At 42.8% G+C, this 26,322-nt stretch overlaps 1 protein-coding gene across 9 annotated transcripts in view; it reads right to left on the bottom strand.

The window, feature by feature from the left end:
• The window catches only part of LOC143037431 (rotatin-like), a 463,326-nt gene that overhangs the window by 82,622 nt on the left and 354,382 nt on the right, over nucleotides 1-26,322 (bottom strand). For 8 of the 9 annotated variants that reach the window (XM_076205620.1, XM_076205622.1, XM_076205621.1 and 5 more), the window contains one exon: nucleotides 14,216-14,308. The exons of the other annotated variant lie outside the window; for it this stretch is intronic. In XM_076205620.1, coding sequence (XP_076061735.1) covers nucleotides 14,216-14,308 — 93 coding nt within the window. The remainder of the gene's footprint in view (nucleotides 1-14,215; nucleotides 14,309-26,322) is intronic. 9 annotated transcript variants of the gene reach the window in all.

Raw genomic sequence — 26,322 nt, 5'->3', positions numbered from 1 at the left:
CTTCTTTCTTCTTCCTGTATAGCCTTGATCTTTTTCCTCTTGCTTTCTTCTTTGGATTTAATCTTCCTCTTTGAATTGTTTAGTCTAATGTTGTCCTTTACCTCTGTCACCGTCACAGAGGTGCAGGTGAGGGCGGTGGTGGAGTGAGAGGTGGTGAGATCTTTAGTCGTCTTTGACTGCTTGCCATCTTTAACTGCTGTTTTTTGTCATTGTGATGTTCTTTTGTTCTTTTTGCTACCCATGATGACTGTACTAAAGAGTAATATGTACTAGCTAAAGTAATAGATTGCAATGAGAGCTCATGAGACTTGCGTACTTCCCTTTTCAGAGCTAGCCGGGAACTAACGCTTAGTTTCGCACAAAGTTGGCAAAATATTCTCCCTCCACCTTCCTCCCTTCCCCTCCACAATCGTATTGGCCGTTGATACACTGGGCGAGTGTAAATTCAATCAAATTTCAACGTTATTCGCTGCGCCTGAAGGTCCTAAGTGGCACGCCTCCCTCTAGTGTGGGTTGCGCCTTTAAATCTGTCCCTTTAAACCTCACCCAGGACCTTTAAATTGCGCGCGGCTGGAAAATTATTTGTCGGGATTTATTTCTAAGTGGTATACGAACATTTTGAACACAGTTTTGAAAAATGCCATATCTTGACCAAATTCACCCCCCCCCCCCAGGTGTCGCGTACCCCCTTAAGTGTAGTTGGGAAGGCTTCTGGGAGGATCTTGATTGAGAGGATTAGGAGAGGAACAGAAGGAGTAATTGGTGAGGAACAGTGTGGATTTAGGACAGGAAGAGGTTGTGTAGATCAGATCTTTGTGGTAAGACAGATATGTGAGAAAGCTATAGGAAAGGGGAAGGATGTTTTTTGGGCTTTTATGGATCTGGAAAAGGCTTATGATTGGGTAGACAGAAAGGCACTGTGGGAGGTTATGCAGATATACGGGATAGGAGGAAAGCTTTTGGGAGCTGTCAAGAGTTTTTATGAGAGTAGTAGAGCTTGTGTCAGGATTGGAAATGGAGAGAGTGAGTGGTTCGAGGTAAAGGTGGGACTTCATCAAGGATGCGTTATGTTGCCCTGGCTGTTCAACTTATACATGGATGGGGTGGTGCGAGAGGTAAATGCAAGGGTAGTTGGTCAGGGATTGGAGATGGTTAAAGAACATGGAGAAAAGTGGGAGGTGAGCCAGCTGTTGTTTGCTGACGACACTGCGCTTGTGGCAGCATCGGAGGAGGGATTGAGGAAGTTGGTGACAGAGTTTGGGAGAGTATGTGATAGAAGAAAGCTAATGATAAATGTGGGTAAAAGTAAGGTGATGAGATGTACAAGGGGTGAAAATGGCAGTAGACTGGAAGTGAGCATTAAGGGAGAGCGACTGGAGGAAGTGGATAGTTTTAGATACTTGGGTGCAAATGTGGCAGGAAAAGGTGGAGTGAAGGTGGAGGTAGAATGTCGATTGAGAGAAGCGAGTAAATGCCTTGGTGGATTAAAGAGTGTAATGAGGAATAGACATTTGGGAATGGATGCTTAGAGAAGACTGTATGAAGGAGTGATTGTGCCAACAGCACTGTATGGGGCAGAAACATGGAACATAAGAGAAGAGAGGAGTTTGAATGTGTTTGAGATGAGGTGTCTGAGAAGTATGATGGGGGTTACTAGGCTGGATAGAGTGAGAAATGAGGAGGTGAGGAGGAGAACAGGGGTGGAAAAGGAGCTGGGAGATAGGGTTGATGAAAGAATATTAGGATGGTTTGGACACATGGAAAGAATGAGTGAAGAAAGACTAGTAAAAGAGGTATGGAAGGCAGATGTGGAGGGAGTGAACATGAGGGGACGTCCTAGGATGAGGAGGATGGATGGGGTGAAGGGGGCTTTGGGGAAGAGGGGAATGTCTGTTGAGGAAGGACGGGAGAGGACAGAAGACAGGGGTGAATGGAGAATGGTTGTATATGGATGATGTTGTGATTGCATGAGGTGGAATGGGCGGTGGGATGGGGGGTGAGGTAGTATGTGTGAGCAAAATTTGATGCAGCCCGAAGGGATTTCTCCCCGTCTTCTCCTTTTATGCAATGGGGGGACGGAGAGGGGTGGTCGCTGATTTAATGAAGCGGACTTGCTGTGGATGTGCTGTGTCTTGCGACACTGTTTCTGACCCAGGGCAGTGGACAAGGTGCAGGGATGACCCGTCATTCAGCAGGTGCTAAGATAAGAGGGAGGGTGGAGGGGTGTGGAGTGTATTCAGGGATGGAATGGGTGGAAATGATTTTATGCCTTCTCCTTTTTGGCTACCTCCCTTGTAAGGGGGAAAAAGCCTTGGTATATGTATGTATGTATATGTATTATTACAATAGGCACTGGGCCTGACGGAGCGGCGTGATTTGTGGGAGATGGCGGGAAAGATGCGTGCTACCTCTGGTGGCGGCGGGAGTGGCGCGGGAATTTAAAATGTTATTTTTTCGAATTTTTTACATTTTTATACAAAATTGTTATTTCCTCATGAATAATATGTTGGTTATAAGAAAGAGCCGGATACGAGAATAACGGATAAAAGAGCTTTTACTGTATATACTGAATATATACTCCATCTGGGTATTAAGTTCATGTTAATGTGAGGTTAAAATTGCTCAGTAGCATGCAGCTGATACTTTAAGGTCTATATGGGACGCCCCTACAGGCCAGAACCACACATCGTTTTGTCTGTGATAGAGGAAATCTCTATTCATAGAAAAATTATGCTATTTTATTATGCTCCAACTGTCCCTCCTTTATGCTGCCCCCCCGACTCTTAATATTGTCCCGTACCATTTCTCTGACTATACATTTCCTTTTTCACTGAACCCTGTGGTAAGGAATAAAGAATACTGCCAACAAATGTTCCAACTTAAGTCATAAAATGCGACAAAACAGGATGGAGAAGAGGAATGGGCATCCTGCTCTTTGTGGCCCCCAAAGGGGACATTCCCAAATAAAGCAATGGTATACAAGGGTCTGGGAGGAGTTCTCCAACAAGAACCCTAAGGTTTGGGTCTTTTTAATGTGCATGGATGTGGTACAGATGAGAGTAAAAGGGAAGCGATAGGCAGTATGTTTGTAAGAAGAAAGATGGTTATGTTGGCATTGAGTGAAACTAAGTTGAAAGGGAAGGGCAAGTTTGAGTTTGGATGTGTATTTGGGAGGGTATCAGGAGTGGAGAGCAAGGGAGAGAAGGGGTGGCTATACTAGTAATTGAAGAGATAGGTAAGCATGTGGTGGAGTGGAAAGAGGTTTCTTCAAGGTTAACATGGATGAAGGTGAAACTGGGGAGATGTGGGGTCTTTGTAAGTGCATATGGGCCTGATAATGAGAAGAGTGTAGAAGAAAAGGAGACTTTTTGGATAGATTTAAATGAGTGCATAGAGGGTTTAGGGAGAAATGTCAATGTAGTGGTATTGGGAGATCTCAATGCTAGGGTAGGAGATAAACCAATAGATGGAGTGATTGGGAAATGTGGAGTTCTAGGAATATGAATTGTTGTGGAGAGTTGATGATGGAGATATGTCTAAAAAGAGAGTTGATAATAGCACAGTGACTAGGAAGAAAGTCAAGCATAAGTACACATGGGAGAGGGTGATGGATGGAAGGGTGGTAGACAGGGCTTTAATGGACTACAGAGTGGTAACCAGGAAAAGAGTAAGAAGAGTTTTGGATGTACATATTCTTTGGGGAGAGAATGGCAGAATATCAGATTTTTTTTTTTTTTTATGGAAGGTAAGCTGAGTGGAGGATAGATTAAGAAAGAGCAAAATAACAGAAGGTAGGGAGGAGCTTAGAATAAATTGCTTTAATGAGAAAGAGTGCTACCTCCCTCCCTCCCTCTTATTTTGGCACCTCCTGCATCTTGTTCACTGCCCTGGGTTAGAAGCAGTGTCACAAGTCACAAGACACAGCCCATCCACAGCAAGGTTGCCTCATTAAATTGGCACCCCCCCCCAATTCTCCATCCCTTCATGCAGAAAAGGAGAAAACGGGGAGAAATCCCTTTGACCAGCATCACTTTATTTCTCATACATACTCCCTCAATCCCCATCCCCCACCCATTCCATCTCATGCATCACAGGATCATTTACAGTAAACTCGCGCTTATCCGAACGCGTTTTAACCGAATAATTGCATTAACCAAACATTTTCTCAATACGGTAGCCATCGCTTTAACCGAACATATTTGGATCTCAACCGAACATTCAAACACCAAGTGCTCACACGGTGGCAGCACACTCCATGTTTACACCTGATTGGCTGTTTGGCGGTACAGTACATGCATTCGTGAGTCCTCTCGGTGACAATACAGTATCACAAGCTCTCCTTAAATCATTATTTTCCTCGTACAACAGTGATTCAACAGGCTACAATCATGGCTCCACCGAAACCTTCGTTATCCAAGGTGATGAAGAGGAAGCGAGTGGTACTTTCTTTGAAACAGAAACTAGAAATCTGCCAAAAAATGCAAGATGGTGTCAGCAGGGCCGCCCTCCAGGAGCAGTATAATATTGGCCATACAACTCTTTATGATATATCAAAGCAAAAAAAGAAACTGATGGATACTGTATTAAACTGTGATCTCGCTAAAGTTTCAGAAAAACGTAAGACTCTAAAGGCATCATTAGTCCCAGATATAGACAAAGTGTTATATGAGTGGTTTGTTAACCAGCGAAGTGAAGGTTGTCCTGTTACTGGTCAACTTCTTATTGAGCACGCCAAAAAATTTAAAGAGGAGATGAATATAGAAACACAGTGTACTTTTAGTGAAGGGTGGGAGAGCAGATTTAAGAAAGGTTACGGTATCAGGAGGCTTGATGTGTGTGGTGAGAGGCGGTCAGCTAATGCAGCTGCATCAGAGGAATTCGGCGCCATTTTTAAAGAACTATGCCGTGAACACAATCTCACTCCCGAGTTTGTTTATAATGCTGACGAAAGTGGCCTGTACTTCCGCATGATGCCTGACTCTACCCTAGCTGGTCCTACTGAGAAAGTGGCAATTGGCTTAAAAAAAAATTAAGGAACGCATAACTATCTTGGCCTGTGGGAATGCGGCTGGTACCCATAAACTCAAGTTGCTTTGTGTGGGTAAGTACCGGAGGCCTAGGTGTTTTAAGAATGTTGTACATTTACCAGTTATCTACGACTCTCAGGGCAGTGCATGGATGGATAAAATAATTTTCCATAACTAGTTTCATCACCATTTTGTTCCAGCTGTTAAAGAGCATCTAAAATCTATTGGTGCCCCAGAAGATACAAAAGTGGTTTTATTACTGGACAACTGTCGTGCTCACCCCCATGAAGATGAACTGAGGAATGGAAACATTTTTGTAGTCTACCTCCCTCCCAATGTCACATCTCTTATCCAGCCTATGGACCAGGGTGTGTTGCAAGCTCTGAAGAAAAACTACAAGACTGCTTTCAGTAGGCGGTGTGTGAGATATGATGGGCCCATAACAGACTTCCAGAAAAGCTTCAATATCTACAAGGCTCTCAAAGCAAGTGCCCATTCCTGGGATTTGGTTAAGCCTATCACTTTGATCAGATCCTGGAGAAAGATGTGGCCTGAAGTAGAAACACTCGCTCGTGCCTACGATTTTGAGGGATTCAACGATGCAACAGAGGAGCAGTCTAATCTCCAGGCCATCAGAGAAGTGTTGGCAGATGCACCTTCAAATCACCCACTGTGCAAACTGTCAGACGAAGATCTAGAGAAATGGGCTACCGCTGATGAATTACTGCCAGTAACAAAAGTCTACACTGACAGGGAGCTAATTGATTTTGTAATGAATCCAAAGGCAAAGAAAGATGATGATGATGATGAAGAGTCTGATGATGAAGAGGAGTCGGAGCAGGCTGAGAAACAATCGTGGCACCAGATAGACACCAAGTTCCAAGATATCATCACATTCTATGAACAACACTCATGCTTTTCAGCCCAAGATTTGTTCAAGTTAAGGTCCCAGTACGCGCAGTTTGAGACACGTCGCAAGGAGAACATCAAACAGGCAGACATCCGTGATATGTTTAGGGATAAGCTGGCTAAAGTAAAGAAAGCTGCAAATGCTGCCAGAGTGGAAGACGAAAGGAGAAATGTGAATGTCGACATCATTGATGACCCTAAACCTGGTCCTTCTACTCGTCCTGACCTGCCACCCCCCTCCCCACCTCACTCGACATCATCTGCCACACCTGACCCAGATTCACCTCCACCCGTTGATGTTGCTTCTGATGTCCACTCGGACATGGATGTTGAGTAATGACAAGTGATACAAAGTGAAATTTAGGTTAAGTGCTAAGATAAATGAAAACTATTACAAATACATTTCAATATTAGTTGCTTCTGATGTCCACTCGGACATGGATGTTGAGTAATGACAAGTGATACAAAGTGAAATTTAGGTTAAGTGCTAAGATAAATGAAAACTATTACAAATACATTTCAATATTGGTTGCTTCTGATGTCCACTCGGACATGGATGTTGAGTAATGACAAGTGATACAAAGTGAAATTTAGGTTAAGTGCTAAGATAAATGAAAACTATTACAAATACATTTCAATATTGGTTGCATTATTAACATTTCTTATTGGTTGTATGATTTATTTCCTTTATACTCTATAGAATATGTTTATGAACTATTATAAGCATTTCCATATGTAAAGTTTACATGTACGAATATTGCAGCTGACATTACCGCATAAAACTCTACGGGAATGAAAAAGTCGGATTAACCGAACATTTCTAATCCCCCTTGGAGTTTGGATAAGTGGAAGTTTACTGTATATACAACTATTCTACATTCACCCCGTCTTCTGTCCCCTCCCGTCCTTCCTCAACAGACATTCCCCTCTTACCCTAAGACCCTTTTACCCAATCCATCTAATCCTAGGTCGACCCCTAATGTTCACTCCTTCCACCTCTACCTTCCACACTTCTTTTACTTGTCTTTCTTCACTCATTTTTTCTATGTGTCCAAACCATCCAAATACTCTTTTATAAACCCTATCTCCCAACTCCCTTTCCACTCCCATTCTCCTCCTCATTTCTCACTCTATCCAGCCTAGGAACCCCTATCATACTTCTCAGGCACCTCATCTCAAACACATTCAAATTCCTTCTCTCTTATGTTCCATCTTTCCACCCTATATACTGCTGGAGGCACAATTACACCTTCATACAATCTCCTCTTAGCATCCATTCCCAAATGTCTATTTTTCATTACACTTTTTAATCCCCTAAGGTATTTACTCACTTCTCTCAATCTACATTCAACCTCCACCTCCATTAATCCCTTTCCCACCACATTCACTCCCAAATCATATAAAACTATCCACTTCCTCCAGTCTCTATTCCTTAATACTCACTTCCAGTCTGCTGCCACTTTCTCCCCTTGTAAATCTCATCACCTTTTACCCACATCTATTTTCAACTTCCTTCTTTTGCATACCTTCCCAAATTCTATCACTAACTTCCTCAATCCCTCCTCTGATCCTGCCACAAGCGCAGTGTCGTCCGCAAACAACAGCTGGCTTATCTCCCACTTTTCTCCATTTTCTTTAAACATCTCCAATCCCTGGCCCATTACCCTTGCATTTACCTCTTGCACCACCTCATCCATGTATAAATTGAACAGCCAGGGCAACATAACACATCCCTGATGAAGTCCCACCTTTACCTTGAACCACTCACTCTCTCCATTTCTAATCCTGACACACGCTCTACTACTCTCATAAAAACTCTTGACAGCTCCTAGAAGCTTTCCCCCTATCCCATATATCTGCAATACCTCCCACAGTGCCTTCTTGTCTACCCTGTCATAAGCCTTTTCCAAATCCATAAAAGCCCCCCAAAAATCCTTAACTTTTCCTATACCTCTCTCACATATCTGTCTTACCACAAAAATTTGATTTACACAACCCCTACCTGTCCTAAACTCACACTGTTCCTCACCAACTATTCCCTCTGTTCCTCTCCTAATCCTATCAATCAAGATCCTCCCATAAGCCTTCCCAACTACACTGAACAAGCTGATCCCTCTGAAACTACTACATTCACACTTGTCCCCTTTACCCTTGTAAAGTGGAACTATACAGGCACTCCTCCTGTCCTCCAGCACTCTACCCTCTCTTAAACAAACAATAAATAACCTCACCAGCCAGTCCACCATCACTGTACCTCCTTTTTCAGACATTCTGCATGACATCCATCCAACCCAGGTGCCTTATCTGCTCTCATCATCTTAACAGCTGCCTTCACTTCATCCTTCCCTATTTCTCCTCCATTTTCCTTACTCATCACGGTCATTTTCTTATTGCTTCTCACTGCCTTTCCCTCCCTATCTTCCTTCACATTTAGCAACTCCCTCAAATACTCTGCCCACCTTCCTCTTACTGCCTTCTCTTCCATTATCATCTCTCCATCTGCACCTACTTTTTCTTCTCTACTTGATTTGCCTCTTCTTCCTCTCTTAATTTCTTTCCAAAACATCTTTTTATTACTTTCAAAATTTTCTGTAATACTCTTACCCCATTTCACATCTGCTCTCCTCTTTGCCTCCTTTATCTTATGCTTTACTTCTCTTCTCTTTTTTTTTTGTACCTCTCATATGATTACCTCATCCTATTTTGTAACCAATCTGTGAAAGCTCGCTTCACCTCTTCTACAACTTTTTTGCTTCCTTATCCCACCACTCACTACCCTTCTTTCTATTTCCTCCCATCCTCTTTGTTCCACACACCATCTTTGCACACCTTGTGACTCCCTGCTTGAACCATTCCCATTCTCCTCCACTCCTAGTTCTACTCTATCCTTCATTCCCACTCCTTTCTCAGCTTCTTCTTGTACTCCTTTTCTTTTTCATTTAAGCAGTTCACTCTAAGCACCTCCCTACCTTTTGACCTTTTCCTCTTTCTCCATCTATCCTCTACTCTCAACTTACCTTCCACCAGAAAATGATCTGATATTCCCCCACTCTCTCCCCTTAGAACATGTACATCCTTAACTCTTCCTATTATACTCCCATTTACCACTACATAGTCTATTAATTCTCTATCTACCACCCTTCCATCCACTACCCTTTCCCATGTGTACTTATGCTGGACTTTCTTCCTAAACACTGTATTGGCTATCATCAACTCTTTTTCTAGACACATCTCCATCATCAACTTTCCACTACGATTCTTTCCTGGAACTCCACATTTCCCAATCACTCCGTCTATTGGTTCATTTCCTACCCTAGCATTAAGGTCTACCAATAGCATTACATTGATGTTTCTCCCTAATCCCTCTATGCACTCATTTAAATTCATCCAAAAAGCCTCCTTTTCTTCTACACTCTTCTCACTACCAGGTCCATATGCACTTACAAAAACCAACATCTCCCTTCCCAGTTTCACCTTCATCCACATTAACCCATTAATGACGACTGGCAAGATATCCTGCCACTGCCTATATTCAAGTCAGGACACGTTGTATTCAGTTCTAGTGCACTGAACACTACTCGGGCAGATACCTACAGGTTTCATCTTGTTTGTCACCACCCCGGGTGTTGCTCTGATTCGTGAGTCTGTGTCAGTTACGTGCTATACACAGGAGTGTGAAGGCGCTTGTAAACATGTCTCGACCACCCAACAAATGAAGTTATGTAGAACTATTTTTTTTTTTTCTTAGAATAGTAGCTATTATTATTTTACTCTAGAATGGTGTTCTTATAAAACTGTATTAAGAAATTATCAGCAAATTGTTTATTATCGGAGATATTACTAAAAAATAACTTGCCGGCAGGATTTCCTGCCGCTCGGCATTCAGATAAACGATTCTTCTAGCCAAGAGTTTTTAATGCTAATTATACTGTAATTTCTTTATGTGACTTAAGTGTCACTGCACTCATGCCTTATTATATATCAACTGTTACCATACATGCAGAGAAACTGATATTAAGAATAGATTTATGTAGTTTCTCTGACAATAAATTGCATAGCATTTTGTAGCCTCAATTTCTGTAACTACAATAAGATGCATAACAAAACGTGTAGATATTTATTTTATGTATTTATTTGTTTGTTTGCTTGGTTTCCAGTCTCAGTTTGAATGAAATTCATGATATATTGGAAGAACTTGATCGTGAAGCCACAACAGTAGCTATCAATCCACCACATGAGGATGGTGCTGCGGACACCGATTGTGACTCAGATGCTTCAGATGACGAAGTCACATGCAATCCTGATCATCTTCCACGGAGAATTTTGTCTTCTGAGGTAGTTTCTATTGCTACAATTGTTCAAGAGGATGATATGAATGATGAACCAGACGCTCCCTCAACATCCTCTCAGCCTCCCGGAAAGCGTCGAAAAAAGAACTACAACTGGCACAATAATAGTACTCTTGTCAAAACTACTGTACCAGGCTATGATCAGAAACAAAATGATGACCTAATGAAACTAAAGGAAGAAATAAAGAACCCAGAGGACTGCATCAGGTTGTTTTGGACAGATAAGTGGATAGATGAAGTGTGCAAACAGAGTAAGTTGTTTGCAGCACAGAAATCTCTTTCAAGTGACAATGTGACACAAGAAAACCTGATCTTATTCATGACCACCCTTGTAATATCTGGGTACAACAAGCTTCCAGTTCGAAGACTATATTGGTGTGAGTCTCCTGATGTCTTCAACCAACTCATATCGGAGAGTATCAGAAGAGACACCTTTGAAGAAATCATGCGCTGCTTGCACTTCGCAGATAACATGAAAATGACAGAGGACAAATTTTACAAGGTAAAATTAGAATTGTCACTCAGTATATTTTCCACCTTATAGTAGTATATTTGATAGCAATGATCTAAGATTTTTTTATTATGATCTTGCTTGGAGAACTTTAAATTTGGTACTTGTGTATTATGTTATGTTTGGTTACATTGGTCCTGTTCTTTCTTGTAGGTGCGCCCGATTTTCCGGCATCTGAATGAGGTCAACAAATCAAGGTACAGACAAGAATTCTACAGTGTAGATGAGGTTATGATTCCATACTACGGTAAACATGGATCAAAACAGTTTATTAGGGGTAAACCAATACGATTTGGTTTCAAGGTCTGGGCAGCATGTACTGCTGACGGATTCCTTCTTCATTCTGAGCCACACTGTGGCACCTGTACACGAGTCCGAATGTAGTGATGGAAATGGTCAACCAAATTGGATTAGAGGCAGGTCAGCATGTTGTATTTGACAATTTATTCACTTCATTACCTTTGCTTGAAACATTTGCTGTTCAAGGTATAGGAGCGACAGGAACATTGCGTGAAGATCGTCTCTGTGGAGCCCCACTTATGCCAAAGAAATCAATGGAGAAGAAAAATTGCGGCTACATGGAGGAAGCATTTACTGGTTGTACTTCAGTTATCAAGTGGAAAGATAACAAAGTGGTTTGTGTTGCTTCAAATAAGGTTAGACAGAACCCCATTCACAAAGCAGAGGTGGAGTAAGGGTGAGAGAAAGCACCTTGAGATTGACATGCCAGACTCTGTAAAGGTATACAACCAATATATGGGTGGTGTTGATCTCTTTGATCAGCAAGTTTCCTGTTACAGGATCCGCATTCGCTCAAAAAAATGGTGGTGGCCAATATGTGCTTGGAGTATAAATGCTCAGGTTACGAATGTGTGGATGCTTTTCAGGAAACTAGGAAATAACATCGGTTTACTAGACTTCATTCGGCATTTTGCCAATGCAATCATGAAAGGGACTGGCAAAAGCAAAAAGTCACCTGGACCAAGGAGACTCCCTGCTGGACTGGCAAAGAACACAGTAAGGTACAATGGCAAACAACACTGGACTGTGAAGGGGGACCAACCAAACTCACGGTGTCGTTAGTGTTCAAGGAGGACAGTATATTTGTGCGAAATGTGTGATGTTCCTGTTCACCCTGAATGCATGGAAGGCTACCATTCACTGTCTACTTACTAGGAGACACTATTAGATAGCCACAAATAGGCTTTGGTTTAAAATTGAATGAGTATTTTTAGTTTATAGTGTTTTTTGATAGATGTGACAAGTTTTTCATCTCTCTACTGCCGACTGGCAGGAAAACCTGTCATGTCAAAAAACAAACTTGTATATACTTTTCTTAATTCATTCATATTCACAGTTGTAAGGGAGTCAATAATAAATATTTTCTGCAAAAATTAAAGTTTTTTACTGATTAGATAATTATCGTCATTAATGGGTTAACCTTGAAGAAACCTCCTTTCACTCCACTACACATTTACCAATCTCTTCACTTACTAGTATAGCCACCCCTTCTCTCCCTCATCCTCTCTTCACTCCTGAGAACCTCCAAACTACACATCCAAACTCACACTTGCCCCTTCCTCTAAACTTAGTTTCACTCAATCCCAACACATCCATCTTTCTTCTCACAAACATATTGCCTATCTCTTCCCTTTTACTCTCATCTGTACCACATCCATGCACATTAAAAAACCCAAACCTTAAGGTACTGGTTGGAAAAATCCTAGGCCCTGTTATGCCTTTACTTTTTTAAGGAATGTCACCTGTGGGGCTACAGGGAGAAGGATGCCTAGTCCTAATCCCCGTCCCTTTTTGTCGCCTCTTATGATTCAAGTGGGAAGACTTGGTGGCAGTATTCTTTCCCCCCACCACAGGGGGACAATTTAGTACAAGTAGGTAAATACATGGAACATAAGAGAGGAACAGAGAAGGAGTTAGAATGTGTTTGAAATTAAATGCCTGAGAAGTATGATAGGGGTTACTAGGCTAGAGTGAGAAATGAGGAAGTTAGGAGGAGAACAGGGGTGGAAAGGAAGTTGGGAGATAGGATTGATGAAAGAGTATTGGGATGGTTTGGACACATGGAAAGAATGAGTGAAGAAAAATTAGTAAAAGAGGTGTGGATGGCAGAGGTGGAAGGAGTGAACACGAGGGGGTGTCCTAGGATGAGATGGTTGGATGGGGTAAAAGGGGCACTGGGAAAGAGAGGAATATCTGTTGAGGAAGGATGGGAGAGGACAGAAAATAGGGGTGAATGGATGATGCTGTGATGCATGAGTGGGAGTGGGTGGGGGATGGGGGGTGAGGAAGTATGTATGAGAAATAAATTGATGCAGACCAAAGGGGTTTCTCCCTGCCTTCTCCTTTTCTGCATGAGGGGAGAGAGGGGGGGGGTCACCAAATAAATGAACTGGCCTTGCTGTGGATGTGCTGTGTCTTGTGACACTGCTTCTAACCCAGGGCAGTGGACAAGATGCAGGGATGACCTGTCATCCAGGAGGTGCCAAGATAAGAGGGAGGGAAGAGGGTAGAGGGAAGTAGAGTATGTAGGAGATGGAATGGATGGGAGTGGTTTCTATGCCTTTTTCTTTTGGCTACCTCCTGTGTATGGGGAAAAAAGCCTTTGGTATATGTATGTAGATAAATACAGATACTGACACTGAATCTTGTTTACTTATCTATATACCAAGGGGGTTTTCCCCCCATACAAGGGAGGTAGCCAAGTCAAAAGGCATGTGCCCACTCATACTCATTTCAATCACATCCACCATCCTTTCCTCCCTCTCATCTAGTTCTTCATGGATGACGGGTCATCCCTGTATCCCACCCACTGCCCTGGGTCAGTAGCAATGCAGCAAGACAGTGCATCCACAGCAAGGCCACTTCACTTAACTGATGAACCCCCCTCTCTGTCCCCCCATGCAGAAAAAAGAGAAGATGGGGAGAAATCCCTTCAGGCTGTATCAAAATATCATTCATATATAACCAATCCCTAGCCACTCCTATCCCTCCCCCTCACTTCCTTGGATCACAGTATCATCTATACACAGCCATTCTCCATTCACCCCTATTTCCTGCCTTCTCTATTCCCCTCTTGATAAACGTCCCTTTCACCATTGCTGCCCTAGATGCACCCATCACATGGAGCACCTCATGCTACACTGCCCTACACTGGCTCTCCTTAACAAACAACACAAAATTTCTTCCTTGAGTGACCTATGGTCTTGTCTGGTGGCTGTTACCAGTTACCTAGGAGTTATGGGTCTCCTGCAAGAGAAACCTGAAGCAACGGATTGATTCCCTACCTCCTTCACTTTCATACTTCCATTAACATCAGTTCATTTTGTTTATACTTGGATGTATTTGTAAATAAACATTAATTCACAAGAATACACTTTTCACACATTCAGATCAATTACCTGTGTTTGTTCCTCTCCACCAGCTGATGCTAGATAAGACCCACACTGGAGACGGATAAGATGACGGCATACCTCCCAACCAGGGCAGATTTGCTGGCATTAAGAGAATAACAGATTTGAATGAAAGATATTTAAGTTTTATAAAGGCTAACATCTAAGAACATAATAGGTTATTTCTGTAAAATAATGTTAATAATAATAATAATAATAATAAAAACATTCTTCCTTCCTGAGAGCCTTTTTTAAGGCAAATTATGAGTTCTTCAATCTGGGGCTACCAATAAAACTTAAAGGAACTTATCATCATTATTTCCCTAACTGACAGAAATAACAGGTACCTGTATGTGATGTGGCAGGAAAGAGAGTGGAGGTGGAGGTAGAATGTAGGTTGAGAGAAGGGAGTAAATGCTTTGGTGGATTAAAAAGTGTAATGAGAAATAGACATTTGGGAATGGATGCTAAGAGGAAATTGTATGAATGAGTGATTGTGCCGACAGCCCTGTATGGGGCAGAAACATGGGACATAAGAGAAGAAGAGAGAAGGAGTTTGAATGTATTTGAGATGAAGTGTCTGAGAAGTATGATAGGGGTTACTAGGCTGGATAGAGTGAGAAATGAGGAGGTGAGGAGGAGAACGGGGGTGGAAAGGGAGTTGGGAGATAGGGTGGATGAAACAGTATTGGGTTGGTTTGGACACATGGAAAGAATGAGAGAAGGAAGAATAGTAAAAGAGGTGTGGAAGGCAGAGGTGGAAGGAGTGAATATGATGGGGCGACCTAGGATGAGATGGATGGATGGGTTATTAGGGGCTTTGGGGAGGAGGGGAATATCTGTTGAGGAAGGACGAGAAAGGACAGAAGACAGGGGTTAATGGAGAATGGTTGTGTATGGAAGATGTTGTGATGCATGAGATGGAATGGGTGGGGGATGGGGGGTGAGGGAGTATGTGTGAAAAAAATTTGATGCAGCCTGAAGGGATTTCTCCCTGTCTTCTCCTTTTCTGCACGAGGGGACAGAGAGCGGGGGTCGCTGATATAATGAAGCAGCCTTGCTGTGGATGTGCTGTGTCTTGCAACACTGCTGCTGACCCAGGACAGTGGACAAGATGTAGGGATGACCCATCATCCAGGAGGTGCCAAGATAGGAGGGAGGGAGGAGGGTGGAGAGGAGTGGAGTGTGATAGGGATGGAATGGGCGGGAGTGGTTTTCATGCCTTTGTTTTTTGGCTACCTCCCTTATATGGGGAAAAAAAGCCTTGGTATATGTATGTATGTGATGGTCCTGAAAATGCACACCTGAGGGAATGATCTCCCTACTTCCTATCTTCAAAACCCATCAACAACCTCACTTCCACCTAAAGGCACAGCTCTGTGGGTCTGACACTTGTTCTCAAGACCAGGTCCAAAATATTTATCATCCTCAACTGTATTTCCTCCACCTTTTCATAAAAGGAGAGCTGACAAGTGGTGACCACACTGCTCCTATTACTACTATAATCCAGACAATGAGACAAATTGGTGCCCATCTTGTAAGACTCCCACTTGCAGATAGTTGGCTCCTCCCACACTTATAAGACCAACAACCTAATGTTTCTTCCCAGAGATCTATGAGAGGGACCAAGGACACCTGCTGGCCATTGTGGGGTTGCTGGCTTCCATTCAAAAAAGGTTAGAGCACTAATTATTTTTGTTATTTCCCAAACTGAATAAACCCAGGTGCTTGCAAGAATACTTACATACATACATATACCAATGGGTTTTTTCCCCATTACAAGGGAAGTAGCCAAAGTCAGGGGCATAAATCCACTCCCACCTATTTCATGGGGGGACGGAGAGGGGGCGTCGCTAATTTAATGAAGCGGCCTTGCTGTGGATGTGCTGTGTCTTGCGACACTGCTTCTGACCCAGGGCAGTGGACAAGGTGCAGGGATGACCCATCATCTAGGAGGTGCTAAGATAAGAGGGAGGGTGGAGGGATGTGGAGTGTATTCAGGGATGGAATGGGTGGGAATGATTTTATGCCTTTTCCTTTTTGGCTACCTCCCTTGTAAGGGGGAAAAAGCCTTGGTATATGTATGTATGTACCTATTTCATCCCTACATACTCCACTCCCTCCCTCTTTTCTTGGCTCCTCCTGGGTTCATGGGTCATCCCTGCATCTCATCCTATGCCCTGGGTCTAAAGCAAAGTAGCAAGATACAGCACATCCATAGTAAGGCTGCTTCATTTAATCGGTTACACCCACTCTCCATCCCCCTCATGCAGAAAAAGAGAAGATAGGAAGAAATCCCTTTGAGCTGCATCAAAATATCATTTGCACATACTCCCTCACCTCCATCCCCCACCCACTCCTTATCATGCATGACAGCATTATCCATACACAACCATTCTCCACTCACCCCTATCTTCTGTCTTCTCCCTTCCTTCCTCAGACATTTTCCTCTTTCCCAATGTCCCTTTACTCCATCCACCCATCTCATCCTTGGTTGCCCCTCATGTTCACACCTTTACTTTCCACATCTCTTTTACATATCTTTCTTCACTCATTCTTTCCATTTGTCCAAACTATCCCAATACTCTTTCATCAAACCTATCTCCTCACTTCCTTTCCACTCCTCTTCTCTTCAACTCCTCCTTTCTCACTGTATCCAGCCTAGTAATCCCTACCATACTTCTCAGGCATTTCATTGCAAACACATTTAAACTCTTCCTCTCCTATGTTCCAAGTTTCTGCCCCATACAGTGCTGTCAGCACAATCACCCCCTTCATACAATCTCCTCTCAGCATCCATTCCAAAATATCTATTTCTGATTTTCTTATTAAACTTTTTAATCCCCCCAAGGCATTTACTTCCTTTTCTCAATCTACATTCTACCTCCATCTCCATTCCTCTCTTTCCCAACACATTTGGATGCAAGTATTTAAAGCAACCCACTTCCTCCAGTCTCTATTCCTTAACACTCACTTTCAATTTGCTGCCACTCTTTCCCCATGTACATTGTATCACCTTACCTTTACCCACATTTATTTCCAACTTCTTTCTTTTGCACATCTTCCCAAACTCAATCACTAACTTGCTTAATTATTTTGATCCTGCTACAAGTGTAGTGTCATACGCAAATAACAACTGGCTTATCTCCCATTTTACTCCATTTTCTTTAACCATCTTCAATGCCTGGCCCATTACCCTTACATTTACCTCTTGCACCACTGCATCAGTGTATAAATTGAACAGGCAAGGTGACATAACACATCCCTGGCAAAGTCCCACCTTTACCTCAAACCATTCACTCTCTCCATTTCTAATTCTAACACGAGCTCTACTTCTCTCATAAAAACTCTTGACTGCTCTTAACAGATTTCCTCCTATCCCATATATCTGCAATACCTCCCAGTGCCTTCCTGTCTATCCTGTCATAAGCCTTTTCCAAATCCATAAAGGCTCAAATAACATCCTTGCCTTTTCCTAAAGCTTTCTCACATATATGCTTTACCACAAAAATCTGATCTACACAACTCCTACCTGTCCTAAACCCACACTATTCCTCACCAATTTCTCCCTCTGTTCCTCTCCTAATCCTATCAATCAAAACCCTCCCATAAGCCTTCCTAACTACACTTAACAAACTGATCCCTCTGAAACTACTACACTCACACTTGTCCCCATATACATTGTAAAGTGGAACTATACAGGCACTCTTCCAATCCTCCAGCACTCTACCCTCTTTTAGACAAACATTAAACCTCACCAGCCAGTCCACCATCACTGTACCTCCCTTCTTTAGACACTGCATGACACCCATCTAACCCACGTGCCTTACCTTCTCTCATCATTTTAACAACTGTTTTCACCTCATCTTTCCTAATTTATCCTCCATTTTCCTCATTCATCACTGTCAATGAGAAATAGAACTTTGGGAATGTGTGTTAGCACAATGTAAATTATTTTCTTTAACTTGTATTGTGATATTGTGTGTATTTTGTTTGTATAGTGTGACATTGTATTTATTACTTTTAGCGGATGCTGTTAAGCGCTTGGCTTGGGTAATTTTTGGCGCGAAATGTTGGCGTCCTCAGTCTCCTTGTGGTGTTAATGACTGCCACACGTATTTTCTGTGGTGGTGCCTTTGTCTGTCTTTAAATATACATGTGCTATAAACTTTTCTTGTGATTTCATTGCCACCCAGAACATTATATGGTGGCAGCGTATAAACGGTTCTTGTGATTTATTTTCGTATCAAAGACTAGAATTTTGTGACTTTGAATTGCCGGCCGGTTTTGTGTTGTGGTGTTGTGTTTTTCTCCCCATTTTTCCATTCCAGCCAGGTGTTTTGAGTGAATTTAACTAATAATAGACATGATAGTGCTCCGGACACAGTGACTTCAGTTTGCATTTCGGCGCAGGTCATTTGCCGTCAGGTGATTTTTTTGTTCCCGCTCTTCTCGGACATCATCGTCGTCTGCCCTTGATATTGTGCTTTGTGTTCCTGTGTGTATTCTCAGGTGTAATTTGAGCCTGGATGGTGGATTTGGACAGTCATAATTGTATTCTCGGGAAGCAACAAATCTGTGAAGACCGGTTGTTGGCGTCCCGGACAGCTTCGAGATCGCTCGGCGGCCTTGTTTTTTTGGTGACGTCATTTGTGTACATTTGAAATGTTACCCCGGAATGTTTAGACTCTCGTCGCCTGTGACGTATGTGTATACTTACGTATTGTGCTCTATTGTACATTATTGATATATGTATCGCATTGTTTCTGTTTTGCAATGCTTATGTTTGTATGAATTATATAATTTTTCTTACGTTCGTGTCCCATGTCCATGTGATTTCTCTATATCATTTTTACATTATTTCATGCTTATGCTAGTGTGTTGTATTTGCTTGGTGTCAGTGTTTTCATATGCTTTTAAGAAGTGGGACCAGGTTGTCATCTCCCGTCATGTCTAAGTCTAAGAGGCCTTCGTTTCTCAGTCTGCCAAACTCATTTGAGCCAATAACTAACAAGTTAACATTACTTCATCAAAATCCAACTGTAATGCAATTTTCTGGGGAAGATCCTCATTATAGGGCGGCTGAATTTATCCGTCAATGTGAGGACGCAATCGTACAGTCGAATGTTTCGATGGGGCCTGAACAGATCTCCTTTGTGAGGTCCCCGATTGTGCCACATTCTCTTGCTTCAGAGCTCCTCTTGGCTTCGTGTTTAGATCCTAAACTTCTGAACTATAATTATGACAGCTTTAGGTCTAACTTCCTTAAACTTTTTGCAGATACTCTTAGTGGTGGTGCGTTCCATTGGTGCTTCAAACTGGCTGATACTCTTGTATCCCGACTGGGCACTCTTGATTATAGACGGGCGCAAGCTCAGGCCAGTATCCTTGCTGTTGAAGCTTTAGAGTCACTGTCCCAGTCGGACTGGGTAGAGAATGGTAACATTTCTAAAGATAGATTTTGTCTTATCATTGAATTTCTTTTGTACATCCTTTTTTTGGTGCCTTCTGAGAGAAGAGCAGCATCTTCTCTCAAGTATAAGCCTGATGAGACTCTATTGTCTTTTGCGTCACAACTTTCTCGTAAATTGGGAGAAGTGCCGTCTAGTTCCTTGTGTATTAGCAATGCTCATCAACATGGTCATGTCCCTTGTTCTCCTCAGCTCTCTCAGTCTACAGTTCCTACTCCTAGTTCCCCTCAATCTACAGTTACACCCCCTCCCCTGTTGTGTACTTTTTGTAACAGGTCTGGCCATTCGAGCAACTTTTGTTACCGCCGTAGGCGCCAGGTACACAAGACAAGACTGTCCCCTGTTCGTAGGAGTGTACCTACTGTTTCTTCTAATCTGTCGCATGACCTTCCCAGAGTAGAACCTCCAGGTAGACTCAGTTATTGCCATATCCATGGTCAAGGTAAACATTCAACTGATCAATGTTTCAAGGTTTTGAAACTTAGGGATGAGACTTCTCACCAGCCTCGTCAATCCCATTTTCCCAAGCGCGTGTTTCCCAACCCAAAGAGTTGACCAGCAATGTTCGGTCTCAAATAATTCCTTTTGTGGCTGTTGAATCTTCTCAATTACTTACCTTTGAATTTCTTACTAGGGATACGCCTCTTTCAGTCACTGTAGATACTGGTGCAGAATGTAGTCTGTTAAGTAGAAAGGCTTACCTTGCTCTACGGGAATTGTATAATCTCCCTTTTGTAATAATTTGCATTCTGTGCAAGGTTCTCCCTTGCTTGTTCTTGGGTCTGTTTGTCTTCCTTTACAGTTTCCCTCGCATGCTACAGTCTTCAATGTCACTTTTGCTGTTGTCTCTGGCATTGCCCTTAAGTGTGATTGCCTCCTGGGTATTGATGCTCTTACAGCTCATAGCATAGATATTTCTCCTAGTCGCCATGTAGTGACTTTCTGCAATTTTGATATCTCTGCTTCGGATAGGCCAGTTTCTGTTTGTGATTCTCCTGTGCTTGATCAGTCCGCACACGTGCCTGTCCCAACTTCTAAGCGCTCTACCCCTCTTGCTCATTGTGCTGCTGTTGTTGTAGGAGAGCATCTTATTGAACCTTCAAGTTCTGTTTGAGTTCCAGTGCGTGTCTCAGGTGCCCCGATTGGGTCTGACGTTCTCTCTTTGCCTGACTCTATTCGTATTCGTCGGCTTGCTCTAGAAGGAACTCTCTCCACTATTCATGAGGATCATGTTACCACAGCAATGGTAACCAATGTCACGGGTGCTCCTATTCCTCTCTCTCCTGGCAGTCACTTAGGCTCCTTTGAGGTGGTACACGTTGCTGCTTTCCAGGATTCGCCTATTATAGCAGCTTCTGTTCTACAGTCTCCTCCAACACGTGACCCTGCTCACTTAGCTTCTGAGCTTGCCTCATTTGTAGGCGAGACTGATTTTCCTGAAGAGACGCCTCGTCTCCTTGACCTGCTAGTTACCCACCGTCAGGCTTTGGCTTTACCAGGTGATCCATTCGGGGTTACGGATCGTGTGGTTCATAGGATTGATCTTCAGCCAGGCACTCGTCCTGTTTACATCCCCTCTTACAGGCTACCTCACTCTCGTCGGCTTATAGCCCAGTCCTTGGTTGACGATTTGTTGAGTGAAAGTGTTGTACAGGAGTCCCACTCCAAGAGGAATTCACCTCTTCTCCTGGTGCCTAAGAAAGATGGATCTTTTCGTCCTATGGTTGATTATAGGAAAGTCAATGAGGTCACTCTTCCTGATCATTATCCTCTGCCTATCTTAAGCGAGCTTCTTCAGTCCATTGGCAATGAAAATACGGTGTTCACCACTTTAGATTTAAAAGCAGGTTTTTGGCAGATACCCCTGGAGGAGAAGTCTCGTAAGATCACGGCCTTCTCGACTCCCAGTAGGCACTATGAATGGCTTCGTTGCCCCATGGGTTTGCGGAATGCTCCTTTGACTTGCCAGCGTTTAGTTAACTCCATTTTTCATGGCTTAATTGGGAATGGACTTTTTGTTTACCTGGATGATTTGATTCTTGTTTCCAAAGATGTGGAAAGCCACTTTTCTAAGTTGTCCATGGTCTTGCAACGGTTTGCTGAAGCTGGGTTAAAACTCAACTTACCCAAGTGTTCCTTTTTCAAGGCTAGTATCCAGTTTCTAGGTCATGTTGTAGACAAGCATGGTATCCATACCACTGGTGAAAAGATCAAGGCAGTCAGAGACTTCCCTGTACCGAAGTCGGTTGAAAATGTACGGTCCTTCCTTGGACTTGCAGGATACTATCGTGCATTCATTAAAGACTTTGCTTCAATTGCTTCCCCTCTCACTCGCCTTCTCAAGAAGGACTCTTCCTTCCAGTGGCGTGATGTCCATCAGACAAGTTTTGATTCCTTGAAGCTTGCTCTTACTGAAGCACCTGTGTTGGCTTTCCCTGATTATAGTATCCCCTTTACTATTTGTACAGATGCTTCTGGTACAGGTGTTGGAGCTATACTCATGCAACAAGTAGATGGATGTAGACCTCATGTTATTGCATATGCTAGTCGCATTCTTAACAAGCCTGAGTCCCGTTACTCTGTTACTCATCTAGAGGCCCTGGCAGTGGTGTGGGCTTTAAAGCACTTCCGTGATATCGTTTTTGGATACCCTATTACAGTCTACACGGACCACACTGCTGTCACTCAGCTTTTTCAGGGAAAGAATCTGTCAGGTCGCCTAGCCAGATGGTTCCTCACGATTGAGGAATTCAATCCAGCCCTAAAGCATGTCCCCGGGCGAGCTAATCATGTTGCTGATGCACTTTCACGGAATATCCCTGTTACTGCTGTTACCGTGATTTATAACTTTTCCCTGCAGGATCTGGTGAAAGCTCAGCGTGAAGACCCTGTTTGGTCTGCTGTCATTTATGCTTTGGAGTCTGGTGATGATTCCACCTTACCAGCTTTACCAGTACCTCTGTACCAATTTTCCCTGCAGGACGAAGTTCTCATTCGTAATGTGGAAGTGTTTGAGCAAGATGTGGCACAGCTAGTGATCCCTGAGTCTCTAGTTCCCGTTGTTTTGTCACTTGCTCATGATGCCCCTCAGGCTGGTCACCCAGGTCGTGACAAAACTCTGGCTATGGCATGGAAGAAGTATTATTGGCCTAAAATGCGACTAGACATTACCTCTCATGTAGCCCGGTGTAGTTCTTGTGCCCAGAACAAAGGTTCTACGAGCACTGCTCCCATCTTAGAGTACCCTACTCCTTCTCGCCCTTTTCAGACTGTGGCTATAGACCTTTTGCAACTGCCTCGTAGCACGCAGGGCTCTGTGTATGTCCTTGTGTGTGTGGATCATTTTAGTCGTTTTGTGATCTTAGCTCCCTTACGTAACAAATCTGCACCAGTTGTAGCAAATGCTTTAGTTTCCCATGTGTTGTGTCCATACACCACTCCTTTGGTGCTCCTTAGTGATAATGGGACTGAATTTAAGAACGAGGTTTTGGCGGGTATTTGTGAACGTTATGGTACCAAACAGACATTCGTGACTGCTTATCATCCAGCATCCAATGGTCTTGTGGAGAGGACGAACAGGAAAATTTTAGAGATCCTACGTCACCTTGCTAGTGATTTTCATGAGTCTTGGGAGGATTGGCTTCCCCATGTTAGTGCTTGTATCAATAGCACCATTAATGTTTCCAAGAGCAAAACGCCTCATTATGTTATTTTTGGATCAGAGAAACGGCTCCTATATGATATGCTTGACAGCCCTGCTCGTCCCCTCTACAATGTAGATGACTATAGTAAACTACAGAGTCATGTGCTGCAGGACATTTATACTTCTGTTAGGGATAAACTGGTTGTTTCAAAGGCCGACATGTTGAAACAACAACATGCTCGTGCAACACCTGTGACCATCAGTGTGGGCGATCATGTTTTCAAATGCACGCCTGATCGCCAGTCAAAATTAAATAGTAAGTTTGAGGGACCCCTTTTGGTGACTGAACACCTAAATCCTGACAAGTTTAGGATTTTTACCCCTCTACAGGCCTTAGCGAGATTGCTCACGTTGATAGGCTCAAGAAGACTCAAGTGCCTATCCCAACCTTTACCCGGCCACCTCCTGGGCCCCCATCAAGAACTTTGCCTTGTCTCACTACCTCTCATTGTTATGACCTTAGGTCAAGGGGTCCTGTATTTACCTGAACTCTTATTGTGTCATGTTCTTTATTCCTGTATTTACCTGAACTCTTATTGTGTCATGTTCTTTATTCCTGTATTTACCTGAACTCTTATTGTGTCATGTTCTTTATTCCTGTAATTACCTGAATTTTCATTGTGGTGTTGCCCATTTATGTACCAATGTAATGTTTTCCATTTTTGTATGATTGTGATGTTGCCCATTTATGTACCAATGTAATGTTTTCCATTTTTGTATGATTGTGATGTTGCCCAATTGTATTGTATTTTGTCGTGTTTAGATGTTAAGTATTATGTCCCGGACGTCCGGCAATTGCTCCATTTGTTTTTTTTTTTTTAACTGGCGCCAGTTCTTTTGTGTATTATTGTATATGTATAATTACTGTATATATTTCTTGTACTTCTACCCAGTTCTATGTTCCTTTTTTGTGTTTGTATATGTTGTTTTTGTGTATTCATTTATGTATATGTTTGTGTAATGTTTTGGGTGTGCATTTTAAATCCATGTGTCCCACACTTCTGTCTGCCACTTGTGCGTGTGGTTTTGGGTGGCTTGTCCTTGTAATTGGATTCTCTTTGCCTCGGTCAGTTTTTTTTTTCTTGGTTGCTCGGTGTGGGCACCGAGTGGCGCGGGCCGAGCGATGTGTTAGCACAATGTAAATTATATTCTTTAACTTGTATTGTGTGTATTTTGTTTGTATAGTGTGACATTGTATTTATTACTTTTAGTGGATGCTGTTAAGCGCTTGGCTTGGGTAATTTTTGGCACAAAATGTTGGCGTCCTCAGTCTCCTTGTGGTGTTAACGACTGCCGCACGTATTTTCTGTGGTGGTGCCTTTGTCTGTCTTTAAATATACATGTGCTATAAACTTTTCTTGTGATTTCATTGCCACCCAGAACAAATAGATGATAAGAGGAGATTGTATGAGGGAGTGATTATACTGACAGCACTGTATGGAGCAGAAACATGAAACATAAGGAAGAGATATGGAGTTTGAATGTGTTTCAGATGAAATGCCTGAGAAGTATGGTAGGGGTTACTAGACTGGATAGAGTGAGAAATGAGGAGGTGAGGAGGAAAGCAGGAATGGAGAGGGAGTTGGGAGATAGGGTTGATGAAAGAGTACTGGGATGGTTTGGACACAAAGAAAGAATGAGTAAAGAAAGATTAGTAAGAGACAAGGAAGGTAGAGGTGGAAGGAGTGAACATGAGGGGGCAACCAAGAATGAGATGGATGGGGTAAAAGGGCTATTGGGAAAGAGGGGAATGTCTGTGGAGGAAGGAAGGGAAAAGACAGAAGATATGGGTGAGTAAAATGTGTATGGGTGATGTTGTGATGCATGAAAGGGAGTGGGCAGGGCGGGGGGTAAGTGTGAATGATATTTGACGCAGCCCAAAGGGGATGCAGTTGTCGATTAAATGAAGCCAACTTGCTGTGGATGTGCTGTGTCTTGCTACATTGCTTCTGACCCAGGGCAGTGGGCAAGATGCAGGGATGACCTGTCATCCAAGAGGAGCCAAGATAAGAAAGAGGAAGGGGGGAGGTGAATAGAAGTGGAGTATGAGGGGATGGAATGGGTGGGAGTGGATTTTATGCCTTTGTTTTTCGGCTACGTCTCTTGTAAAGGGGAAAAAGCCATTGCTATATGTATGTATGTATGTATTAGTGTCATTTTCTTAGCACTACACACTGCATATTCTCCTTCACATTTAGCAACTCCCAAAAATACTCTGCCCCCTCTTCCTCTTACTGTTGTCTCTTCCATTATAATCTCTGCATCTGCACCTTTTACCTTTTCTTCTCTACTTGATTCATCTGCTCTTCCTCTCTTAATTTCCTTTCAAAACATCTTTTTATTACTTTCAAAATTTTCTGTCATACTCTTTCCCCATTTCACATCTCTCCTTTTTGCCTCATTTATCTTATGCTGTACTTCTCTTCTCTTTGTACCTCTCATATGATTCTCATCCTATTTTGTAACCAGTCTGTGAATGCTTGTGTCTTCGCTTCTACAACCTTCTTTGCTTCATCATCCCACCACTCACTACCCTTCTATTTCCTCCCATCCTCCTTGTTCCACACACCATCTTTGTGCACCTTCTGACTCCCTCCTTGAAACATCCCCAATTCCTCCTCCACTCCTAGTTCTGCTCTATCCTTCACTCCCTCCAGTTCTTCTCCCAGCTTCTTCTTGTACTCCTTTTCTTTCTCATTTAAGCAAGTTACTCTAAACACCTCCCTACCACCTATTCTTTTATTCTTTCTCCATCTATTCTCCACTCTCATCTTACCTTCCACCAAAAAACTGATCTGATATTCCACCACTCTCTCCCCTTAGAACATGTACACCCCTTCTTTCCCTTATATCTTCACTCCTGACACCCTCCCACTTATACTCCCAAACTCAAACTCACCCTTCCCTTTCAACTTGGTTTCATTCAATGCCAACACATCCAT

The sequence above is a fragment of the Oratosquilla oratoria genome, chromosome 22 (genome assembly GCF_046742065.1).
Source record: "Oratosquilla oratoria isolate Oo_2021 chromosome 22, ASM4674206v1, whole genome shotgun sequence".
Lineage (NCBI taxonomy): Eukaryota > Metazoa > Arthropoda > Malacostraca > Stomatopoda > Squillidae > Oratosquilla > Oratosquilla oratoria.
The sequence above is the reverse complement of the archived record's forward strand: the minus strand, read 5'-3'. Positions and strand labels throughout refer to the sequence as shown.